The sequence below is a fragment of the Anomalospiza imberbis genome, chromosome Z (assembly GCF_031753505.1).
Source record: "Anomalospiza imberbis isolate Cuckoo-Finch-1a 21T00152 chromosome Z, ASM3175350v1, whole genome shotgun sequence".
NCBI classification, from domain to species: Eukaryota; Metazoa; Chordata; class Aves; order Passeriformes; family Viduidae; genus Anomalospiza; species Anomalospiza imberbis.
The window spans coordinates 40,350,460-40,371,790 of record NC_089721.1 but is presented as its reverse complement, the minus strand read 5'-3'; the positions used below and the strand labels follow the sequence as shown (position 1 = coordinate 40,371,790).

The 21,331-nt window shown below is 35.7% G+C and overlaps 1 protein-coding gene across 15 annotated transcripts in view; it reads left to right on the top strand.

Moving 5' to 3' along the window:
• Nucleotides 1-21,331, top strand: part of FER (FER tyrosine kinase) — a 153,020-nt gene that overhangs the window by 26,028 nt on the left and 105,661 nt on the right. For 14 of the 15 annotated variants that reach the window (XR_010994640.1, XR_010994641.1, XR_010994642.1 and 11 more), the window contains 3 exons: nt 12,234-12,417; nt 15,315-15,452; nt 16,280-16,399. Coding sequence is in view for 12 of the 15 variants with exons in the window: in XM_068177444.1 (XP_068033545.1) it covers nt 12,234-12,417; nt 15,315-15,452; nt 16,280-16,399 (442 nt within the window). In the remaining 3 variants the exon portion in view is untranslated. Of the gene's footprint in view, nt 1-1,520; nt 1,562-12,233; nt 12,418-15,314; nt 15,453-16,279; nt 16,400-21,331 lie in introns of those variants that run through there. The other variant, XM_068177455.1, reaches the window with a different exon arrangement.

Sequence of the window (21,331 nt, the reverse complement as noted above, 5' to 3'; positions counted from 1 at the left end):
AGTAAGCTAGGCTGATTGTCATCATGTATGCTTGGTGTAATCTCTTAAAAATTCATAAAATATAAATGGTGATTCTTTTAAGTTCTTGTATTATTCCTTCAGTGGATGTTTCTGAAATCTAAAATTGCTCAGATGTACTCTGGTCTCACCTGTGTTGTAGCGGCAGCCTACTTGCCTGTGAATTATTATTGTTGCTACAGTGGCATCAGTATCAGTTCTTGTCAGTGTAACACATCAAACCTTTGTCAACCTAATCCAAAAGAGGAAAATAAGTCATTTGCGCACCAAGATTTTATTTTTTTTTTGGGAGTGATGTGTTCAGTCTGCATGGATTTTGATTCCTGTTGAATTGTGCTTGAATGATGAGAGAGCCATTGTTCTGTTATGTATTGAAATATTGTGCTAATAGTTGTTCTTATGTGTCCTTCTTAGATTTTCTTTTCTTCCTTAAGTGAAAATTGACTGGCAGTATGTATTAAATGGCAGTATGTAAGTGTAATTCCAAGATGCATCTTAAGGTTTTGTATGAGTGTCTAAATGATAGTTAATGTTCTTGGTTCTGTTGTAGTATCATTAGAGTAGTTCTCAGTGAGGAGAGATTGTTTCTTTCCAGATTTGTCTCAAATTTGGACAAAACAGCAGGGGATAAGAAGTTACGCTTAGCACTGTTGAACTTTTACTGTTCTTTTTCTTTTACTGAAGTTCATAAACACTTAAAAATAAAAAAAGCATACTTTGATGTTAATTTGATTCAGTTCCATATTTTCTGTATGTAACTTAATTTGATTTAACTTGGTTTATTCTCAAGTAACTACTTAACATCAGAATACGTAGCATATATAATGGAAACTATAATAGGATGTTCGTATCTTAGTATGTTATTTTTAGCCTCTTTTATCCTCTCTTCCTGTTAATAATCCGGTCATTCTCTATTCCTGAAGCACCAAACTTTCCCACTGGAATAAAGGAGTGTTTTGTCTGTCAGCAGCTGTGATGTTTTGATGTGGTTTTGTTTAACTGAATTAATGTTTCTTCAGATAGACAGCAAATATAAATTGTTTTTAAGTCACTTATCTCCTGTGGTTTTCTTTGACCATCTCTTTCAGACTTTTATCTAATATTTGTCTTATAATTCATACTTAATTTCATTTCTGCTAAAATCTTGCTTTGTTAAACACTGATGCCCATAAAAATGCTTTTCTCCCAAAAGTTGCAAAATTGCTTCTCTCCTGCTGCATCCCAGGCCCTGTTCCTGTTTACAAATACTTGTGCATTTGATGAGCTACTACAGTTGTTTATCAGCTGCAGGTCAGCTGAGCCACTTGAATTTTTCTAAGTCATGGTACTTCTGAGCTTTCACCAGTTTTGACAACTGGTTTGCTGGTGAAATGAAAAGTTAGGGAACTCTTAAAATTACAATGCTTCGTTATTCCAGGGTATTCTTTATTCATTAAGCTAAGTTTATTCAGATTATGTGCTATTAAGATATATTACTTTTGTTAATGTACAAACTGTTTCAGTTTTTCAGGATTTCAAGAATTACTGAAAACAAGCGAAGAAACAGTGCTTACCAGAACAGTGGGAGGGCATAACCAAGAATGGAAAATAAGCTGAAAACCATTTTGTTAAACAAAAAAATGAAAATCTTTTGACACCAGCTCTTGCAAGTAATGTGTTAAAATAACCCTTCCAGGTTGATTTATGTTAAATGTTGTTTTAAACAGAGTCTGTTCCTCTGTAAGGACTGTCCAAGTCTGTAAGGCAGTGACTGGCCTTGCTTCTCTGGAGCCAAATGGGAAAACTGCCTCTTAGGACATAGAATTTTAGCTTTATCCTGGGGGTTATGTGTAAATTCATCTAGCACCTGTACAAGCTGGTCCCCAGGAAAAGAATGAAGATCACACAAAGTGGTCTGACAAGTGTCTCTGTTTTGCAAGAGTAGTGATTTTGAAATGTAGTAACTTTTTCTTCTTTGTTTTAGAATAGCAAAGCTGCTTTCTGGTGAGAGAGTAGGTTTATTAGAGCTGCTAGTGAAAGAGGTAAAATTGCTTCTTCAGCTTGTGAAGAGAGTTGCTTCCCAATTTTTTAGTTGAGTTATTAAAAGTGATAATAAGCTCTGGGCTAAACACACATGGTAGAGGATATTAACTGATCAGGGTGAAGGCTGGCAAAGTTTGTGTAGTGGAAAGTGATGCTATGATTTTCTGGAATCAGGAAGTAGTCTCAGGTAAACTTGAATTTCTGTGTGTGCTGCTTTGCACCGGTGAAGTGAGTAGTCACTTTGAATCAACCCTAATGCAGGGTTACAGGTGTTTTCATTTTTTGGTGAAAACACTAGGAGGACCATTGGAAAGATTAGTAAGTGTTAAGAACTGAATAATGATACTAGTTAGTTACAGGTTTTGTTAGTGTTTGTGCAATAGGTAAAGTATGTGGTGGGAATTTTTTGATAGTTTTTTAGTAGAGAAAAGGGAACTGGCTTCTGAAGGAATGCAGGAGCTTCATTATGGAAGACTGTACTGTCCAGATCTGGAGGAAGATGAAAGTGTCTGAGTTTGTGTCCCAGTAGCTGTTCTGGGGAACCCGCTGCTAGCGCTGCTTCTGCTTGTGCACCAAGGGAAGCAGTGGGACAGTTGTGTAGCAGAGGGAGCACCACTGAGACTTGACTGCCTCTTCCACCTTGGGCTGGGTTGCACTGCCTTGTTATGGCCACCAGTGTCTGCCTGATAGCTTAATCAGAAACGATTGATTTATTTTGTTTGTTCTAGCCCTTGCCCAAGTCATGCATAGGTGCTGCTTTCTGGACCAGTGATTACCATAGGAATCACAAATGCAGTCTGGTAGGTTTTTCATGTCCGTGGAGGCTCCAGGTGTCAGGCAGTCTGGTTGATGTTAGTCATTTGCATGATAGTTTACTGCCCTTTTTTCCCCAGACATTCATTCTTATGTTTTTTAATGTATGGTAAAAGATAAAAGGCAGAGAGAGGATGAAGTCAGCAAGCTGAACTAGTCCACTGCCTCTTCAATGAGGCATGCTTCAGTTTTGGGGACTCTGTGGACAGATTAGATGCAATAGTCTCTTCTGGATTAGAAAGCTTTGTTAAAAAAACTCCACCAAGTATGTGTAGTGGGAATGCAGAGCATGCTCCTTTGCAGAACTGGGGCATTGGGGTCTTAGAGCATGCAGGGGTCTTCGGAGCAAAAGATAAGACAAGAGCTTATTACATTATTTTTTTACAATGAAATGGACAGCCCTGTGAAACATTCTGGATGTGTGATACTGACAAAAACCAGAGTAAACATTTAACAACAGCAGTCCAAAGTAACTGTTTCAGAGTGTATACCAGTCTGAGTTTACAGGGCTGTGCTAGTCAGTGATGCTGAGTAACAAGGTGATTAGAATGTGGCATGTTGGTGTTGCTGCTGTAGAAAAACACATCAAGCCAAAATTTGTGCCAGATGGAAAAACCATGGTTTCACTAAAGAAGTCATACATTTTCTGAAATAATTTAATGAATAATGTATTAAGAATACAAAATGGGGACTGTAGGTCAACTGTAAGTATCAAGTGTGATATTTCATTACATTTTGAATCTCATTTGGTTGGACCAGTAACTGCTTCTATTTAAGTTTGCTGTTTGCACAATTATTTTTGTTTCTGCAGGATTGTGCATCTCTAAGTCTAGTTCAGTGTATCTGTGGGGGTTTCAAATATTTTCATCCTTGAATCTTTTTATTAACCATTACTTACAGCTATATAAATAAGGAAATAATGATAACGTGAAACAATAATATACTCAGTTCATTACAGGTTTTTAAAAAAGTTGAAATGCTTCAATAAAATTTAGCATCTGTTTTAGCTAATTTTGGCATTAGATGTTGAAGTGTGGAAGGATTGCTCATATATCAGTAAAAATTGCAAGTTGGAACAGAGCCAGTGTAGCTTTGGGAGGTTCATACTGAATTTTAGTACAACATGCTTTTTGGAAAAATTTAGAGTTTTTGTGTAAATACATTGATTATGGATGTTTATTGTAGTCTTATTCCTGGTTCATTACTGATTGAATGTAGAAAACATTTTGCAGTGCTCTTATGTGACACAGTGGATCTGAAATAAATAGTAAAGGAAAAATACATGGATTCTAAATATTTAATATCATCATTTCATTTTATGCTGCTACAGCAGCATAAAAAATATTTCACCAGATTTTGCTAGGCTTGTGTTCCCTGACAACATTGTGATTTAGAGGAGCTTAGAAATATTAAGTGTATACCTACCACATTATACCACATTGCTTCTGCTGTAGGAATGTTTTCCCTGCAACTCAGGTGATTTAATACTTCAGAATTGATGTGACTTCTTTGGTACATACTGAAGCTTCACAGCAGCATAAGCTCACATCTATGATAAATAAGGGAGCTGTTAAAAAAGCTTTCATTAAATCAAATTATTGTCCTACTATTCTTTGTAATAGCTAAGTGGTCAGAAAATACTTATTAGGTGGCTGGTGCATTCATTGTGAGATGCCTTTAAAATCGTTATTATACAACTGGTGGCATATGTTGCCTGTAGTGGTTGCTGCAATGAGGGAAAGTCCTAGTAAGATTTTTTTAAGCTTAGTTTTGTTTGAAACTCTCATATTGTTAAGACAAAACAAGTAACGCTGGCTGAACTGGTTTGTCTTGCTCACAGAGGCTAGCATCCTGCATAGATTTAAAATTAATGCTCTTAATGCTCTACTGCAAATGTTTCAACACATATATACTACCAGTACTTTTGCTTGGAAGGGGTAGGGTTGTTTCTTCTCTGCAAAATAAAGCTTCTAGAGCAGGAAACCCAAGAGAGTGGAAAGAGATCTTGGTACTTCTTGTGGAGTGTGAGACCATCTTGGACATACTGTTTCCTCTACACACAGACATGCAGCCCCAGAATGTGCTCTCCTCACAGACCCGCAGGCACGGGACAGAGAACTGGCTAGAGGTGCTTAATAGCTTGCCCTGACAGTATCTGACAACAGTTCAAAAGACAGAACATTTATTATTGCTTTTTTTATGGTATTTTACTTAAGATTAGGCTGATAGCTTTGATGAACTAACTTAACTCAGAAGTTTAGACATGATATTCTGTAAATTTGAACTCTAAGTATACACAAGTAGTTTTGTTTTTTTTTTCCCATTGTTAAACTATTCATTCTTTTCAATTATTAATTTGTTAAATAATTGGGAGAAACCTATCCTCTTATTAGAAACTGGTTGAGGAGAAAGGAGTAAGTGATTTTATTTGTTGAAGAAACACATTAATGTAACAATCTTGCAAGACACAAAAGGGAAAAGACCTTTGAGATTGAAGGTAAAGATCCTATCTTGTTTCTGTCTGTCTTTGTGATTTTGGTCTTATAAACCCTGTGTTAATTGAAATCACTGTGTTTGCATCTCTTGATTGGCATAGTTATGATAAAGCTGGTCACCCACTAAATTTCTGAGTGTGCTTCCAGAGACACAACTAACAGTTAAAGCTGTCCTAGTTTAGTGGCAGCAGTTTGCATAAAAATTGCTTTGTAGATAGGAATACTTAAAAGTCTAAGTTGGGAGTGAAGTGGCTGGAGAGCAGCCTTGCAGAAGGGGTCCTGGGATGCTGGTGAATGGCAGGCTCTGCATTGTCAGCAGGTGACAGGTGTCATCTGGGGTGCATCAAACACAGAACAACCAGAGAATCAACCAGAGGGGATTGTCTTCTCTATTTAGTGTTGGTGAGGCCTCACCTGGAGCTCTGAGGGTAGTTCTGGGCCTCACACTTCAGAAGGGATGTGAAGGCACTGGGATGCACTCAGAGGAGGGCAGTGGAACTGGTGGAAGGGCTTTCCTGTGAGGGACTGCTGAGGAGTTGGGGTTTGTCCATTTTGGAGAAAAGGAGGCTGAGGAGTGACCTCACTGCTCTCTGCAGCTTCCTGGGGAGGGGAAGAGGAGAGGGAGGTGCTGATCTCTTCTCCCTGGGATCCAGACATGGGAAGGGCTCACAGCCATGCCAGGGGATGTTCACACTTGATATTAGGAAACATTTATTCATTGAGAGAGTGTTTAAACATTGGAACAGGCTTCCCAGAGAGGTGGCTGATGCCCTAAGCCTGTCAGTGTTTAGCAGGCATTTGGGCAATGCCCCCCAAAACATGCTTTAGTTTTTTGCTACCCCTGAATTGATTAGGCAGTTTAACTTCATGATTCTTGTAGGTCCCTTCCAACTGGAATATCCAAGCCTGGCCTAGCCTTAGGGAAGTGAAGCCAGGCTCAGTATGGGAGTCCAGATGATTCAAAAGTCATGTCACTGGTGGTTTTTTTGGGATCAGTAAGAACTATTGTATGAGGAAGTAATTTTCATAATCACCTATGGTATTTAGATGTTTCTAGCATTATATTATGAAATATGGAATTTAAGAAGATAATTTGGGTCAGGAAGGTCCTGAAATCAGTTAAGTGGGTAATACAGAGTAATCAATTACAGAGCAAGTTCTACAACCTGTGTCTTTCCTATTGCACAATGAAAATCTGGGAAATTGAACAAACTATGAGGAAATAGAAGCGGAGAAGTTAGAAGGTTGCCTCCTAAAGCAAGGTGCAATGATTTTTTTCTCAAGATCTAACTGTAAGTTGTGTAATGTACTGTATTGGGAATCAGTTAACATAAATATACATAATTACATTGGTTTTATGTATAAAAGTAGGGCTTTTTTCCCCCATCATATCTAGGCTTTTAAATTATTTGCTGTAATTTAAGTGCTTAGTCCATACTAAAATTCAATTGAGATAAAGACCATGTCCCACTAGTATTTGCTCCAGTTTAAGTCTGTGGAGCAGCTGAGTCAAGTTTTATGATTCTCTAATGTAAAAATATTTTGTTGTATTAAAAAATAATGTTTATAGAAAAAGAGCTATTTGAAAGCCATGGCCATCTTATTCATGAGTGTAAAAAATGTGTTCAGTACCATAATGTAAGCAAATAATGTAATGGAGTGTTCTTTTCCAGGCACAATTAAATAATGCTCTGTGAAAAGGTGTATCTCCAAAGTGTAAATAAATAAGGAAGTGACTGTATTGGCGTTTTGGTATTGATAAACAAATGTAAAGACAGCAAAATACTCAGAAATTGTCTCTGTGGTTGAAAACGCTAAAAAAATGTGTAGATGGAAAGATAAATGCAGTTCTGGAAAGTTATTGAAAAACTGCAGTTATAAACAATGAGAAATGTGTTGTAGATCACTATATGCATTGACAGCTTTATAGTTTAGTGCTGGTATCTACAAAAATAAAAGTTTCTAAGTCAAACTGGAGAAGAAAAGTTTTTTCTGTTTTAAAAATTATTATATGGTCAAGATTTGCATATTTACTCAGGGGAGGATTATTGCTTCCTTAAAAAAAAAAAACAAAAGAAAAAAGAAAAATAGCAAAAGCTCTGATTCTCCCCTCTTTTTTGTGTAAAAATTTTCTGAAATCAAATACTGTCATACTTACTGGGATTTTAATCCAGAAAATTGCAACAACTCTGGAGCCAAGCTGCTTAGTGTTCTGTGGGACCTTGACTGTTCCCTCCATAATCCCAACCCCTAAGGTTGCTCCTTCTCTGTCACTCCTCATCCATCCTGAGGCAGTGCTCCATGCACTCCAGCTGCTCTCTCATGTAAAGGGCAACTCCCTCTCCTTGACTTCCTGGACTGCTTTTCCCCAGGAATCTTAACTCTCCATTGCATTGCTCCAGTCCTGCCTCCATGATCCTGACAATATCCTGTCCCTACAGCTGCACACAGACACCCAGCTCACAACACTTATTGCTCACACTGCATACAGTAATACACAGGCATGTCATCCCAGCATGTTGAGGTCCTGGAAAGGATTTGTGGAACTTCTCACACTGGTGCTTTGCAGGAACCTTCTTGCCCACCTGCACCTGCTGTTTTGTTTTCTTTGTGATTGATCCCTTCCCATCTTACCATGCCCTTTCCCTAGCAGTCTCCTTCCTCAGGACTGTGGGTCACCCTCTCCAACCTGTGTAGTTCCTAGTTTAAAGCCTTCCTAATGAGGTCAATCATCTTGACAAAAATACTTTTACCCTGCTTAGGAAGGGGCTTCCTATCTTACAAGCAGATGGCGGTCTGCAAAAGGATCTCATGGTTGTAGAATCCAGACCCCCGTGGCCGACACTGGTTCTGCAGCTACTTACCAGCCTGTATTGTCAGTGCTCTCCTTGCACCCTTGCCCTTCACTGGCAGGATTAAGGAGGATGCAGCCTGGTCCCTTGTACTTCTCATGTCTGCCCCTAGGGCTCTGTAGTCACTTTTGGTGCTGTCCAGATTTCCTCTAGCAGTGTCATTGCTGCCCACATTTCTTATGACTTTGCCTCTGCTGCTCTTCCCTGTACTTACCTATACCCAGAAATTTGGATGGATTTGCTTTTTGCAATCCCTGAACTACAAGAGATGGTTATGTTCCTGGCATATGTTTTAGTCCTCAGTTTCTGTGGATTGTTAGCCACAGTTTTATTTATGTATAAAGACTTCCTTCTTATTTGTTTACTCACCTTGTACTTCTGTTTTTCATTTTGTTTGTCTATTTCCACAGTTTTAGCATGTTTAAGGTTATTCACTAGGTTTCTGTTGGAGGGATGTAACCATATATTTTGACATACAATGTGTCACTGGCTCGATTTGAAAAGAAATGAAATTAATTGTCAGAAGCTGGCCTTGTGTAATATTGTGTCATTGGCATATCTACATGGGATGGCATTTATTGTGTGCTGAAGCCAAAGGTCACGTTTCAATACCAGGAGCTATAAATCTAGAAATTTAGTTTGTCTGTTGTGAGCTAAGCCTTTATAATGATCTCTCTTGCCTCTTTTATGAATACTTTGTCATCACTTAAGAATGGCTGAATGTCTAGCTGGAAGGACTTGGAAAACCTGGGAAAGAGGGGAAAAACCTGAGCTCATTGGCATAATTATTTCTTTTAAAGCCAAAATATGTGTGAAAACTTTCTCTATCTGCAGTGTTTATTTCCTTAAGGTCAGCTTCCCTGCGGCATTTGCACTGTATATTGATGGTGATTTACAAAAAGATGAAATAAATATTATGAGCTGAAATTTTCTCAGTTTATTGTCCCATCCACTATTTTTTCTTCTATTCTAGGTGAGTATTAGATGACAAGAGTCTAATAACTATGATTGCAAGAACTTCGGATTAGCAAATCTGCCTTTTAATTGAAAATAGACTAAAACATTATTTTCCTGGATGGCTGTGTTGTACTGTATACAGTAAAATCTTAAAAGTGTTTCTATTAGGAATTGAAATACTAGACTCCAGGATGAGTGAAAAAGCCAGCCATTTTTTTGGTAAATATAAAACTTTCATAATTGAATTTTACAAGCTTCACAGTATGGTTTATGGTGTGACATATTGTATACCCATCAGTTTCTATTAACATTAAGCCATTTTGTCAACAGCTGATGGCAGTAAAATTATATATATTTATGAAATTCATTGTAGAGATAAAGGAAATTGGATGTTTTCTTCTGTGCTAATTGATATGTAGAACAACTGTGTATGCTGCTTCACTGCATTTTGCTACTTTAAAAATAAATTACATTATGAAAATAATACTGTGACTGTGTTCCATGAATTAAATATAGATCCAAGGCTCTATTTTAAAGCTGAGTGAATATGATAATTTGATTTATGTCACAATTAGTTGAGGTGTTCTGCTGAGGAGTAACATGTAGCACAGGTATTTAGTCCTTAAAGTAGATGGGAAAATCAGATAGTTTAGATGCTAATGAGGTTTCTGAAAGAGATATAGTATTACTAAACTGCGAGTTATGTGGATTTGATAATTTTAGTGTAAATTTTCAGTTTAGTTCAGCTGTTGAAGGTGGTTTGTTGCAGTTCACAGGTCACAAGCCTATACTGATGGTACATGTTATGATTTTAGTTGTGCTAACACTTCATAAGCTGAAAACTGATAAGGAATGTATTTTAAACACATACATAAACAACTCATAGGTCTTAAACTACGACATATGGAGATGATTTTAGATTATGTAATCTAGGGCATGTTTGAGTAGGAATAGCCAAACACAGAATAACCCAAGAAATAATGCAGCATTTTTGCCTGTGCTACCACCTTGCCTGAGTATTCTGGCTTCCCTGAACGATGTGTCTCACTATGGACTGGCAAGGAAAGCATTTCAGCCTTGGCTTCCAACAGCTTTGTCCTCTCCTTTTTCATCCAGTCTTCATCCTGTAACTGTACATGACCTGTACATGACCTGTTCCCTTCCCTTCCAAATTTTCTTCAGTCACCTTCCAGTATTTTTCCATGATCCACATACCTTTCCTTCTCCAGAAAGACCTTATGGTGTTTATGTTTTACACTGAAGATGACCAAATTGACTCTGTAGCCTATTGTATTTAGAAAAAAGTCTGTATGATAGTTCTGTATGATACTCTGAAATTTGTTGAGGTTTTCTGGTCAGGAATAATGTATATACAGGAGGAATTTAGTTCCAAAGGCCAATGTGAAAATAAGATTTTACACCATCCTGTTACATTGTTGTGCTGGTGTCAGACATGCATATTTGGGGGTATTTAACTTCTGGGATATTATTCTAATGTGTTGGATTATTTTTCCCCTTATAAATGGTCTACATTTCATTTAGAAATAAATAGTGTGGGCTTTTTTGGGGGGGAAATTAAAAAAAATTGGTCTCCTCATGAAACATGAGTTTAGATGGTTTGCCAAAGACAAAATCTGCTATGTCTGGCTAAAGTTTAAGGTAGACTTGTGAATGTTATCTTTCCAAAACAGTTCTATAGAAAATTTTAAAGTGGATTGTTTAATTCATACGTACTTGAAAAATTCTTCTCTGGTGACAGCTCTGGAGACATGCTTTGTCTTTTTTGTACAGAGTAATTCACATAAATTGTAGTATAAGAAATCTATACCTTCCATGTACAAAATTAGGTCAGCAGTTGGATTGTTTTCAATTAAATGAAAGACATAATATCCTTTTAATTCTTATTAATCTGTGTTTGAAATGTAGCTGACAGTGGTGTGAAGTAGCAAGTTTCTAGAGAGCCATAGGAGAGTACAAAGTGATAAAAACGTGCTTTGGTTACCTAGGGAGTTCTGAGTCAGAAGTGCTGTCCTAGTTCTTAGTAGCTCTTCAGGATTTTTTTTTTTTAAATACACTTGTCCCTTCACTATTAAACCATCTAAGTTGTTTTTTTTTTGTTTTTTTTGTTTTTTTTTGGGTTTTGTTTTTTTTTTTTTGTTTTTTTTTTTTTGTTTATGATAACTTTTACCAAAAGAGTACATAGATTGGTTGCGTGCTCATTGAAGAAGATCTTTGCTTTTACTTTTTCCATATAATGCCATATAATGTATGGTTTTTACATTGAAAGAGGTTGTGCAGGTCTGTTAACTGTGTCTCTTCTTACATGTTCCTCCTCAGACTCCTAGTGCTTCAGGACCCTTCACTGCAATAATTCTTTCTGTATTTGTCTTGTTTCCTACCTTTCTGATGGTATTGCCCTTTTCTAAACCTTTTGTTTGTCAGATATATCCTCCTTGAGGTCAACAAATTGCATACTTTTAAGTGGATTTAATCAGTAGCATAACAACCCAGTCTATTCCATTGCTAAATAACATTGTGTTCAGCAGTTGCTGAACACTGAGTTTATATTTCCATCAATCTTGCTGTACTGACCCCAAGATCTCATTTCTATGTGCATTTGGATTACATTTAGGATTATAGGTAGCAATAGAAATGCTTGAATACAAAAAAAGAATATATTTTTAGTGAATCTAGTGTAGAAGGACATCTCTTTCTCTTCTAAAAATATGATTTTGCAAATAAAAGCTTTGAGATAGTAATGCATCTGAAATGTCTTTCTTGTTGATAATTGTATTATTTTTATACTTGTGGTTTTTATATACTTTTAGATAAGGAATTCTTACATTTCTGCTCAAAGAAAATAACCTTTTTCTTACAAAGTTTATTAATTAGAAAACCAAGACATTTGATCATACTAATTAATTGGAAGTGTTTGGATTTTACCTTGCTCAGAGACGTACCTTAAAAATTACTGTAGAAAAAGGGGCAAACGTGACATAAATTTAGCAGGTGTGTTATCTGTAGGTCTGTATACTTTTTAAATCACCATGTGCATTTTTGTTTTGTTTTCTTGCAGGAAAAGAGACAGAGAAAGCCAAAGATCGGTGTGAAAAAGCCACTATGAAACTTCATATGTTGCATAACCAGTATGTGTTGGCACTGAAAGGAGCACAGTTACATCAGCACCAATATTATGATACTACACTTCCTCTCTTACTTGATTCACTACAGAAGATGCAAGAAGAAATGATTAAAGCCCTGTAAGATGTATTCTTAAATATTTCTAACTTGTAAAATTTTTATGTGTAGTATTCTAATTAATTTATAAGAATAGTTGGAAATAAGAAGCTGTGATTAATTACTTGTATATCAAGGGATAACAGTTAAAAAAAGTGTATCTGAATGATGCAGACGGTAGTTGTGAGTGCTTACTTAAGCCTACCAATAAGACAACATCTTCTTACGAATTCTTACAGATTGACTGTAGTGTTTATATTTGAGCTCATGATTGCTCCTTCAGCTAATAGACTATACCAAGTTTGTTGCCTCTCTGGTAGTCATTATTATGAAATTCCACCAGCAATAAATTTTGTTTAAACTGCCCAACTGTCTTGAAAGTGATTGTGGAAGAGCCACAATCAGATGCATAGTTAATGGTATGGGTGGGAGGATGAACAGGATTATGTAAACTTGATTTCACTGTATGGAGTCTCCCCTTAAAAATACTATGACCTCTTTCCTAAAAGATCATTCTTGCATCATTACAGAGTACGTGCAAAGTGATAATATCTGAGAACAGATATTGAGGACTTTCAGTCCTCCTTTCTGGTTTGTAAGCACCAAAGGGTGGTTACCTTTTTTTGTAAGTGTTCTTTATTTAGATATGAAACACTCTTATTTAATTAATTTTCTTGCCTATTCTGAAGTCAGAATTCATCTTGATTTCAGTGCACAGGAAGTGAGGGAAAGGGGGATTCCACACTTTATATGGTGCAGGCATCATTAGCTTCCCTATGCAGTAACATTTTAATTTTTTTGGTTCAGGTGCTGGTATTGAAATAAATCTTTGTAGTACTCCCTGTACAGTCCTTTTAATTTTGTATGTAAGATTACAGCAAAAGGTTACAGTTAAATGTGTGTGCTCTAATTCAGGTTTTTTTTTTAGAAGCATGAGATATAATAATTAACTGAGGAAATTTATCATGGAACAAGAGCTTATTGAAACTTATCTTTGCTCTTCCTGGAGTAAAAACCTGTAAAAAATACTTTTGTCACTACTTAGACATTTTTGTGAATTCTGAATGTATTGGAAAATTATTCTATTATAATAACTTTGGTGCACATATAGAGATGCTGATTTCAAATGTAGAGCTTAGTGTGACAACCTCTGTGAAACTAAACTTCCTCGATAACCCTAATTTTGCAGGTGAATTAGTTTTTTAAACCTGAAAAAGTATAGATTAATATTGCTGCTTATTTTTTCCCCTCTTTTTTATCATTGTAATTGATAAAGATTCTCTTTCTCTTAGATATGGCATTGCTGTAGTTGATGTTCAGCTATCTTTCCATCACACTCCATGAAGTATTTTCTGGAACTTTTTCACACATCATATTCTCAGAAAAGACAAGATTTAATGCCTTCTCTTGTCTGTTTTCTGCTCAGTACACGTGCATTGAAAAAATCCTGTCACACCATTGTTTTTTACAGACCAAACGTAACTTGAGATCTTATCCAGGAAAAATGTGTTTACACTTTTTCCTCTGCATATTTGGCTAGCCAAAATTCATCAGTGTTTTTTGAACGGCCACCATGCTTCAGATTCTGGAAAACTAGCAAATTTATCAGAGATAAAAATGAAATAGGAAATAATTATGAAGGTACATTAGCAAGGAAAACTAAAAGTTAAGGAGAATAGAAGGGTGTTCCAAGTATGTGTCACCAGATGCTATTAAGAGTAGTGTCACAATACCACCTCTTCCTCTGCCATTCACTCCTCATTTGATTTTTCCCACTCTTGGAAGCAGGTAAGGACAAGCTTGAGTGGCTTGTACTTGCTCACAGCAACTTCTTGGTTAATTTTCTCTCCTCTTGTAAATATATGCTTACTTGTAATTTATGTCTATTTTTGTTTGAATGACAAATAATAGATATAAAAAAACATTAGAACGAGACGGAAAATCAGCGTTGAAAGGAAATGCATGCATTTCTGTAAATCGTTTTCCCTTATGCCAGATTATATTTTGTCATGAAATATGAAAATCTTCAGTGTTACAAATAGGTAATGCAATGACTGGCTCTCACAATTAAGAGATTAATATTGTATAGATGTTAGGAGAAGTTTCGTTGATGTATGGTTATGTTATTGTAGTTTGCTGGGACACCCTCTCTTCTCCCCATAGTCCCCTTTTCCTCTCTGTATGGTTGCCATTGGACACTGCCTTGGTTGTCAGGGACATGTGGAGGGAGGGCATGTCCTTGTGCCCCTTGCATGGGGCAGATGGGAATGGGAAAAGCTTGTTACTAGGGGGGTGTGGCATGACAACACCTGACCTCTGATCATGTTGTAAGAAAGTAGCCTCCACCAATAAACAGCAAAGAGTTGACTGACAGACTTTGGGTGGTGCCAGGGTTGGCTGCGGTGATTACCCCCCAACCAGGGGTATAAAAGGTGGAGCCATTTTGTGGATGAGCCTCTGGCAGTTGGCCACGCTCCCAGTGCTGGCCTTTTTCCTGATTCAGTCTTTTGTTGTGTCTGTTGAGGTTTAAAAAACCTTTGAAATTTTAACATGAACGGTCGTTTCTCACATTCAGTGCAGGTGAAGTCCTGAAGTCCTGTGTGAAGAAGAGTGTCATCACTGAACTCTATCCATTCCCTTTCCTTGTAATCTCTCCAGTTTTTAGTTTAGCTATGCTGTATGTTGGTGCACTGAAATCAGAAAGAGTGTGGTCTTAAGAGACTCTAGCCAGCCTAAGCCTGTAGAGGAAAGTCCTCAGGTGATGCATTGTTTCTTTGAATAATATATTTTCATATTTTTCCCTTTTTAGCCAGTTGGAACAAGACTTTGTAGAAACAACAAATTGAAAATTTGAAGCATCTTCAATGCCATCTATGCCTTCAGTGCCATGTTACACACTAGACTTTTTTTTCCTCTCTAGAAAAGGGATATTGGATGAGTATAGCGAGATCACCAGTCTTGTAACAGAAGAGATTGTGAATGTCCATAAAGAGATCCAGGCCTCGGTGGAACAGATAGACCCTAACTCTGAGTATAATGACTTCATAGATACTCACAGGTAAGCATTTTCATTTCATGTTTCTTCTTGAGAAAACCCTGCAACTGCTTAAGTGTTCAGAGGAATTTGTTTCTGTTTGGTTCCTTTTACCTCGTTACTTGTAAAACTTCATCCTAATTTGAAAATTATTTTACTTTGCACATACAGAAAGCTGGCTGAACAGTCTGTTTGGCTGGCCCTAGAAAAACAAATTTCCAGTTACATGAGAAGAGCCATAATTTTGGTACTGACAGGAGACTACACATTACAGTCTAGACTCAATGTGAGACAATTTACTGTTTATTTGGATGCAATTTGCATTCTGGGCTAAACTTGTTCTAGTTGAAAGTCAACTCTAAGTACATTTGTGCTCTGCACTTACTGCAGGTTGAGACTTGAGAACATGCAGATAACGCAAGAAAGTTCTTACTTAAAAAGTGTATTTCCCATTTATCGAACTATTACTCTGTTTTAGTGTATGAAGAAATAGCTCTAAGACTTGCATTATCTTTTTGTTGTTGTTATATGTGAATTGGTGGTCGTCACCTGCAGGTTTATGATGGAAGCAGGTAAGAGTCACCCATTCACATTGGTAGTCCTTGAGAACCTTGATTGTGCTGTGAACTTGATTAGAAGAACTGTAGTGCGTTTTATTTTCTCATGAGATTTTAGAATTGTGTTTTTTTTACAGGAAAAAGAATATTTATCCAATTGCTCTCTATCCTTATACTTCATATATAATTTTAACTACAGTCTTGTTAAATACTTCAAAACCTAATGATTTGCTCTATGATCCACTCAAATATACATGTTGATTTTGAAATTATAACAATTATTTACTAAATTAGGTCATCAGAAGTTGTTGAACAAGAAATAGAGTTTGATACATCTTTACTAGAAGAAAATGAAAACCTTCAAGCTAATGAGATCATGTGGAATAATTTAACAGCAGAAAGTTTGCAAGTCATGTAAGTCTTGACAAATCTTTCATCCTTTGGAAGTGCTATTCTATGTTATATCTATGCTCACTTAGATCCTTGCAAGGCTGTGTCTCCATTTTTAAGGTCCAATTTCTAAGTGTAATATTTTCAGGCTACAGACTCTTTCCCATGCTGGTTGTACTGTTCTTTGCACAAAATCCTTCTCCTTAGTCTCCTCAAAAACTTGCCCTTATTTTCAAAGTATGTAATTCTCTATGCCATTTAATAAAATGCCCCAAATCTATGATGAGTCCTCCTTGGGAAGGTGCTGGTTCATTTTCCCAGAAGTGTTTCCACATTCATTACCCTAGGAAAAACATCAAAATATTTTGATGAAACCACTGAGTAGAGTTATGTGGTCAGTGATTTAAATCACTGTAGAAAATTTTCATGAATAAATTTATTTCTCTTGTTTTATTTTTCTCTTGTTTTATAAATGTTTGCTTTTGTTTTGTAAAGGAGATTGTTATTCATTATTATAAACATTAGAATACATTAACTTAGTAACACAGATGTAGCTGTTGTATAGCATTTCACAGAGCTTTTAGATATTCAGGGTGATGAACTACCTCTCTGTTTTGTTAATATATGCCCTATTTAAATATTTTCATTACTTTTACCAAGTTCACCTTCAATCATTTGTTATAGGGAATGAATTGACTGCTGAGATTATTATGTTTGTATATTATCAGCCTCAACTTTTGACATAAAATGGTTCTGTTTGGCCATCTGTGAGACTGCAACTGTTAATCATGCATTAAAAATGGGAAATTCAGGCTTTCATTGGTTGATGATGTTTTTGCTGTGTCTGCTGTATTTCAATTCATGTGAGACTTAACTGAAATATTTTCCCCTTAGAAAGTATAACTGATGCAAATAAGACATCGATGATATATTGTGGGAATTTTTTTTTTAGTTTTCTTCAATTTCACTTCCTTAATCAAACTGATCTTTATTTCTTGTAAGTTTTTCTGAAAACAAAAATGAGTGTGAAGTATTTTCAAATGTAAACATATTGCAGTGTCTTCTGCAGGTTACTCTCATCTCTGTGTTTTCTCAATATGACAGAAACTCAGGATTTTATTAATTCCCTTTAAGGCTATTATTCATTCTCTCTTTTTTCTCCATATAATTTGATTACTTTCTGTAAATCTGTTCCACTGATAATTGAATATTTTCCATTCAAAAATACCGAAATATTTTTTTAATATGAAGTATCTACCTATTTAGTCATGAAGCAGCTTTAACTTATGAAAGGATCCCATGATAATTAAGCCCCCCCAATTCCTTTAAACATGCTTCTCTTTTTAATATATTCTGCATCATTGCTATATTGAGATTATTCCTGCCTAAACTGTGAGATGTTGTACATCTTGATGTACTTCATCAGAGTAGCAAGAAATATATAGATATCAAGCCTCCCTTTTCAACTGAATATTAAAATTTTTGAAACAGTCTGCCTTTGGCTTGCCTTTTGTATCCACTAAGACAGCAGCATATCTAAATGAAAGAGATAAAATCTTGCTTTTCTAATAAACATTTCTGATGAAATATATAATTTTGTTATAAATGTATGTCTGTATATTTACGTACATTTTCAGTACAGTTTTCATAGTGTCCTGTTGCACACCATTCATCAACTTGATATGGTTTTGCAAATTGGAGAAATTTTATGGTGTGACATTATTTCTAGAACTTGAATCAGGTAGCTCTTTTAAGCGTTGCTGTCTTTAAGGTGTTAAATTTCTGGTATAGATTTAGGGTTCTGAGAAAAACAGTTAAACCATAGTAGATCAGACCAAAGACAGACACTCAACTTTCTTCATTCCCATGTTAGACAACAGGAAAAAGTCTTGAGAGAAGAACAAAACCCGAATGATCATATAGTGATATTTTCTCAGCCTCCCATAATTTTCATTTCTCAAATATTTTGATATAAAAGTATTTAATGGCCATGGAGGTAGTTTATAATATCCTTGGAAGTACTTTTCTTCTGTGATCTTTTTCATTCAGGTTCAGTGTTTAAAAGTATGTGTTGTCCATTGAATTTTTTGGTCAAGGAATTCTAGAAATTAACTTCCTATTTTGTGAACCTGCTGTTGCCTTTCTTCATTTTATGAAAAGCTTTCTTAAGCTTTTGTTTTGGAAGAGAAGAGGAACAATCTATTCCTTTCTGCCTATGATAATGTAAAAATTTCTGTTCAACTTCTGTGATCTCTTTTTCAGAGGAATCTTTTAGCTTTAATCTGTCCTTTCACAAAGTTTACTCATCCTTTATCCATCTGGTTGTCTTTATTTGAATGTTTTCAAGGTTGCTGTATTGGTTTTGAGATGAATGACTAGAATTTCACAGGTAATTCAGATACACAGTTTAAAGGGAAGCCTTTCAAGGTTTCCTGTGCTCTTACTCTGCTTTGGTTTTAACAAATCCTAGAGAAGCATTCAATTTGATTTTCTGACCCCAGCAGCTCATCAAGCCAGTGTTTTCAGAGAATTATCTACTGTATCTCCAAGATATCATTTCTGAGTGGTAGTGATCATTTTAGACCCATGCTCCATTCTCTACATAAATAAAGCTTTGGATTATTTTTTTCCCCACTATATATTTGCCTATTTCCACACGTATTGAAATGACAGTCCAGGTACAGAGTGTCATAAGGTCCAGAATAATCCTTTTTTATTCTTCACATTCAGCCTTCCTCCTACCTCAAATAACATTGTATGATCAACATTTTGTCACTTTTCAAACTGTCCATTTATTTGGATTATTATGAACACATTAGACAGTGCAGATTATTTTTGAAGTTCCACTGTTCCCTGGGACTGTAAAACCTGTTCATTATTATCCTCTTTGTCCTTTTGATTTTTATTGCAGGTGCGAACCCTTCATTTTTTGTTACAGTTCTCAGTAACTGTCTTTACTCGTATGTCTTGTTAAGTGTGTTTTAGATATCTTGTTATAGTCTTGCCTTAAAGCCACTGCAACAAAAAAAAAACCCACTCATATTTCTGTCAGCTGTGTATGACTAGAAATTTGCAAGCAAGAGAAGTGTCATCATTTATCCATGGTTGATGACTTTAAAAAGGTCAGCTCTGTACATGGTGAAACAATAGAAATTTGACTTTTGATCTTCAGTATTAAAGTTGTGGCCTTGGGGCTTTAAAATGCTGCATTATGTTTCTGTAGAGAACTACCTTCAGTATCTACCAAAGAAGTGCACATGGTGGATTTATTTTACGAACATTTAAAACATTCAAAGACTTATATTGATTTCTGATCAATAATGTTTGGTTGAATCAGCTGTTTTATTGACTATGCAATAGAAAAATGACAGCTTTGCATACATAACCGTTTAACAGTTTTAACAACGTATATTTTAAGGGAACGTGATGAGAAAACTGTTTTTTACATTTTAAGCTAAACTTGTATTTATTAATAAAATTTTGTCATTTAGGTAGTTTGGTAGTTAAAAGTCAGTGTTGACTAGCTAACCTTTCTAAGCAATGAGTTATGATGTCTCCTAATTAATATTCATAGATGTCACTGAATAATACTGAGAAATTCTGAAAAGTGTAGCAGAATAAGAGTTGATGCTTTGAAGAGTTATGCATTAAAAGTTGAGAGGAGGCAACCAGAATAAGCTAAAGGTTGATCAATGAGCATAGTACTGTCCAATTATTCTGAAATATGAGTTCTCTAAGATCAAACATTTATTTTAATTGATAGTTGCAGCAGAACAGAGCTTAAAACAAAATAAATATGAAAGAAAGCTTTCCAGGTAGGGGTATTGTGTGATTTTTAAAGTGTTACAGTGATTAACTGTTAAGTCATAGAAACCCTTTTGTAAACTGATTGTATCCAGAAGGCAAATAGGAGACCACAAGAAAATTCCTTTGGCAAACTACAGCCAAGATGATACAAGACAGATGCAGAGTTATCAGCTGTAGCCAGTTTGAATGAAAGTTCTTGTTTAAACAAAGAATACAAGTGGAGTGCAAGGAGGCAAGGGATTTTGGTGTACCTGGTAGCTTCTTTTTCTTTTCTCTAAGATAAATAAAAGTGTCCTGAACTATCTCAGAAGCTTCAGGAAGAACTACATCAAGTTAATGTTTTAATCTGATGCTGGAATGTAAAATATAAAATCTGATGAAGATGTTGTATCTGCATGTATATACTCAATCCTTTTGGTTTTAATTTCATGACTGTTGGTGCTGGATCATTAGATAAAACATCTGCTTCCTGTAAATAATTTGTTAAGCAAATACAATGTTGATTAAAATTTTGTTTAGAAAGCTGATCAAAAACCAGTTAATTTTTTTAAAATTACTTTCTTTAGCAAGGTATTAAAATAAAAAAGTTAGTTGGTAATAACTTGGAGACTCAGTATAAGAAAACAGAGAGAAGTTCAGCATAAAGATTTTGACAGCCTAAAACTAATAAAAATGTACATGAAAAGCAGAGCTGTGAGGATGTTACTTTGAGGGAAATGTTTTAAGTATTTATCTTATCTCAAAATAAACACATGTAGATGGTTTGTCTTTTGGGAAATAAATTTTGGTAGTTCATTCTATTGCCTTTTTTAGTGATTTTAGTCTCCTAGAATAAAGTGCATGACTGAGTACGGATCATATATAATAACACAGTATAAAGTATATTGGGAGGAGTGGACTGATTCAGTGTTTAGAACCAAATAACTCACTTTGGTATATATGGGTGTGTGGAATGTGCCTCCTAGATATTTAGAGTTGAGTGTACCACTCCCTGGTCTGGAATGGTTTTGGGCCGTAGATTTGTGCAGTGGTAACTGCTACATTTATTTTGCTTGTGTTCCACTCTTTACTTCAGTAATTTTATTGAAATTGGGCTTGAAAATACAGGGGAAATGAAGATAGTTAAACATGTGTAGATAAATGATGAAA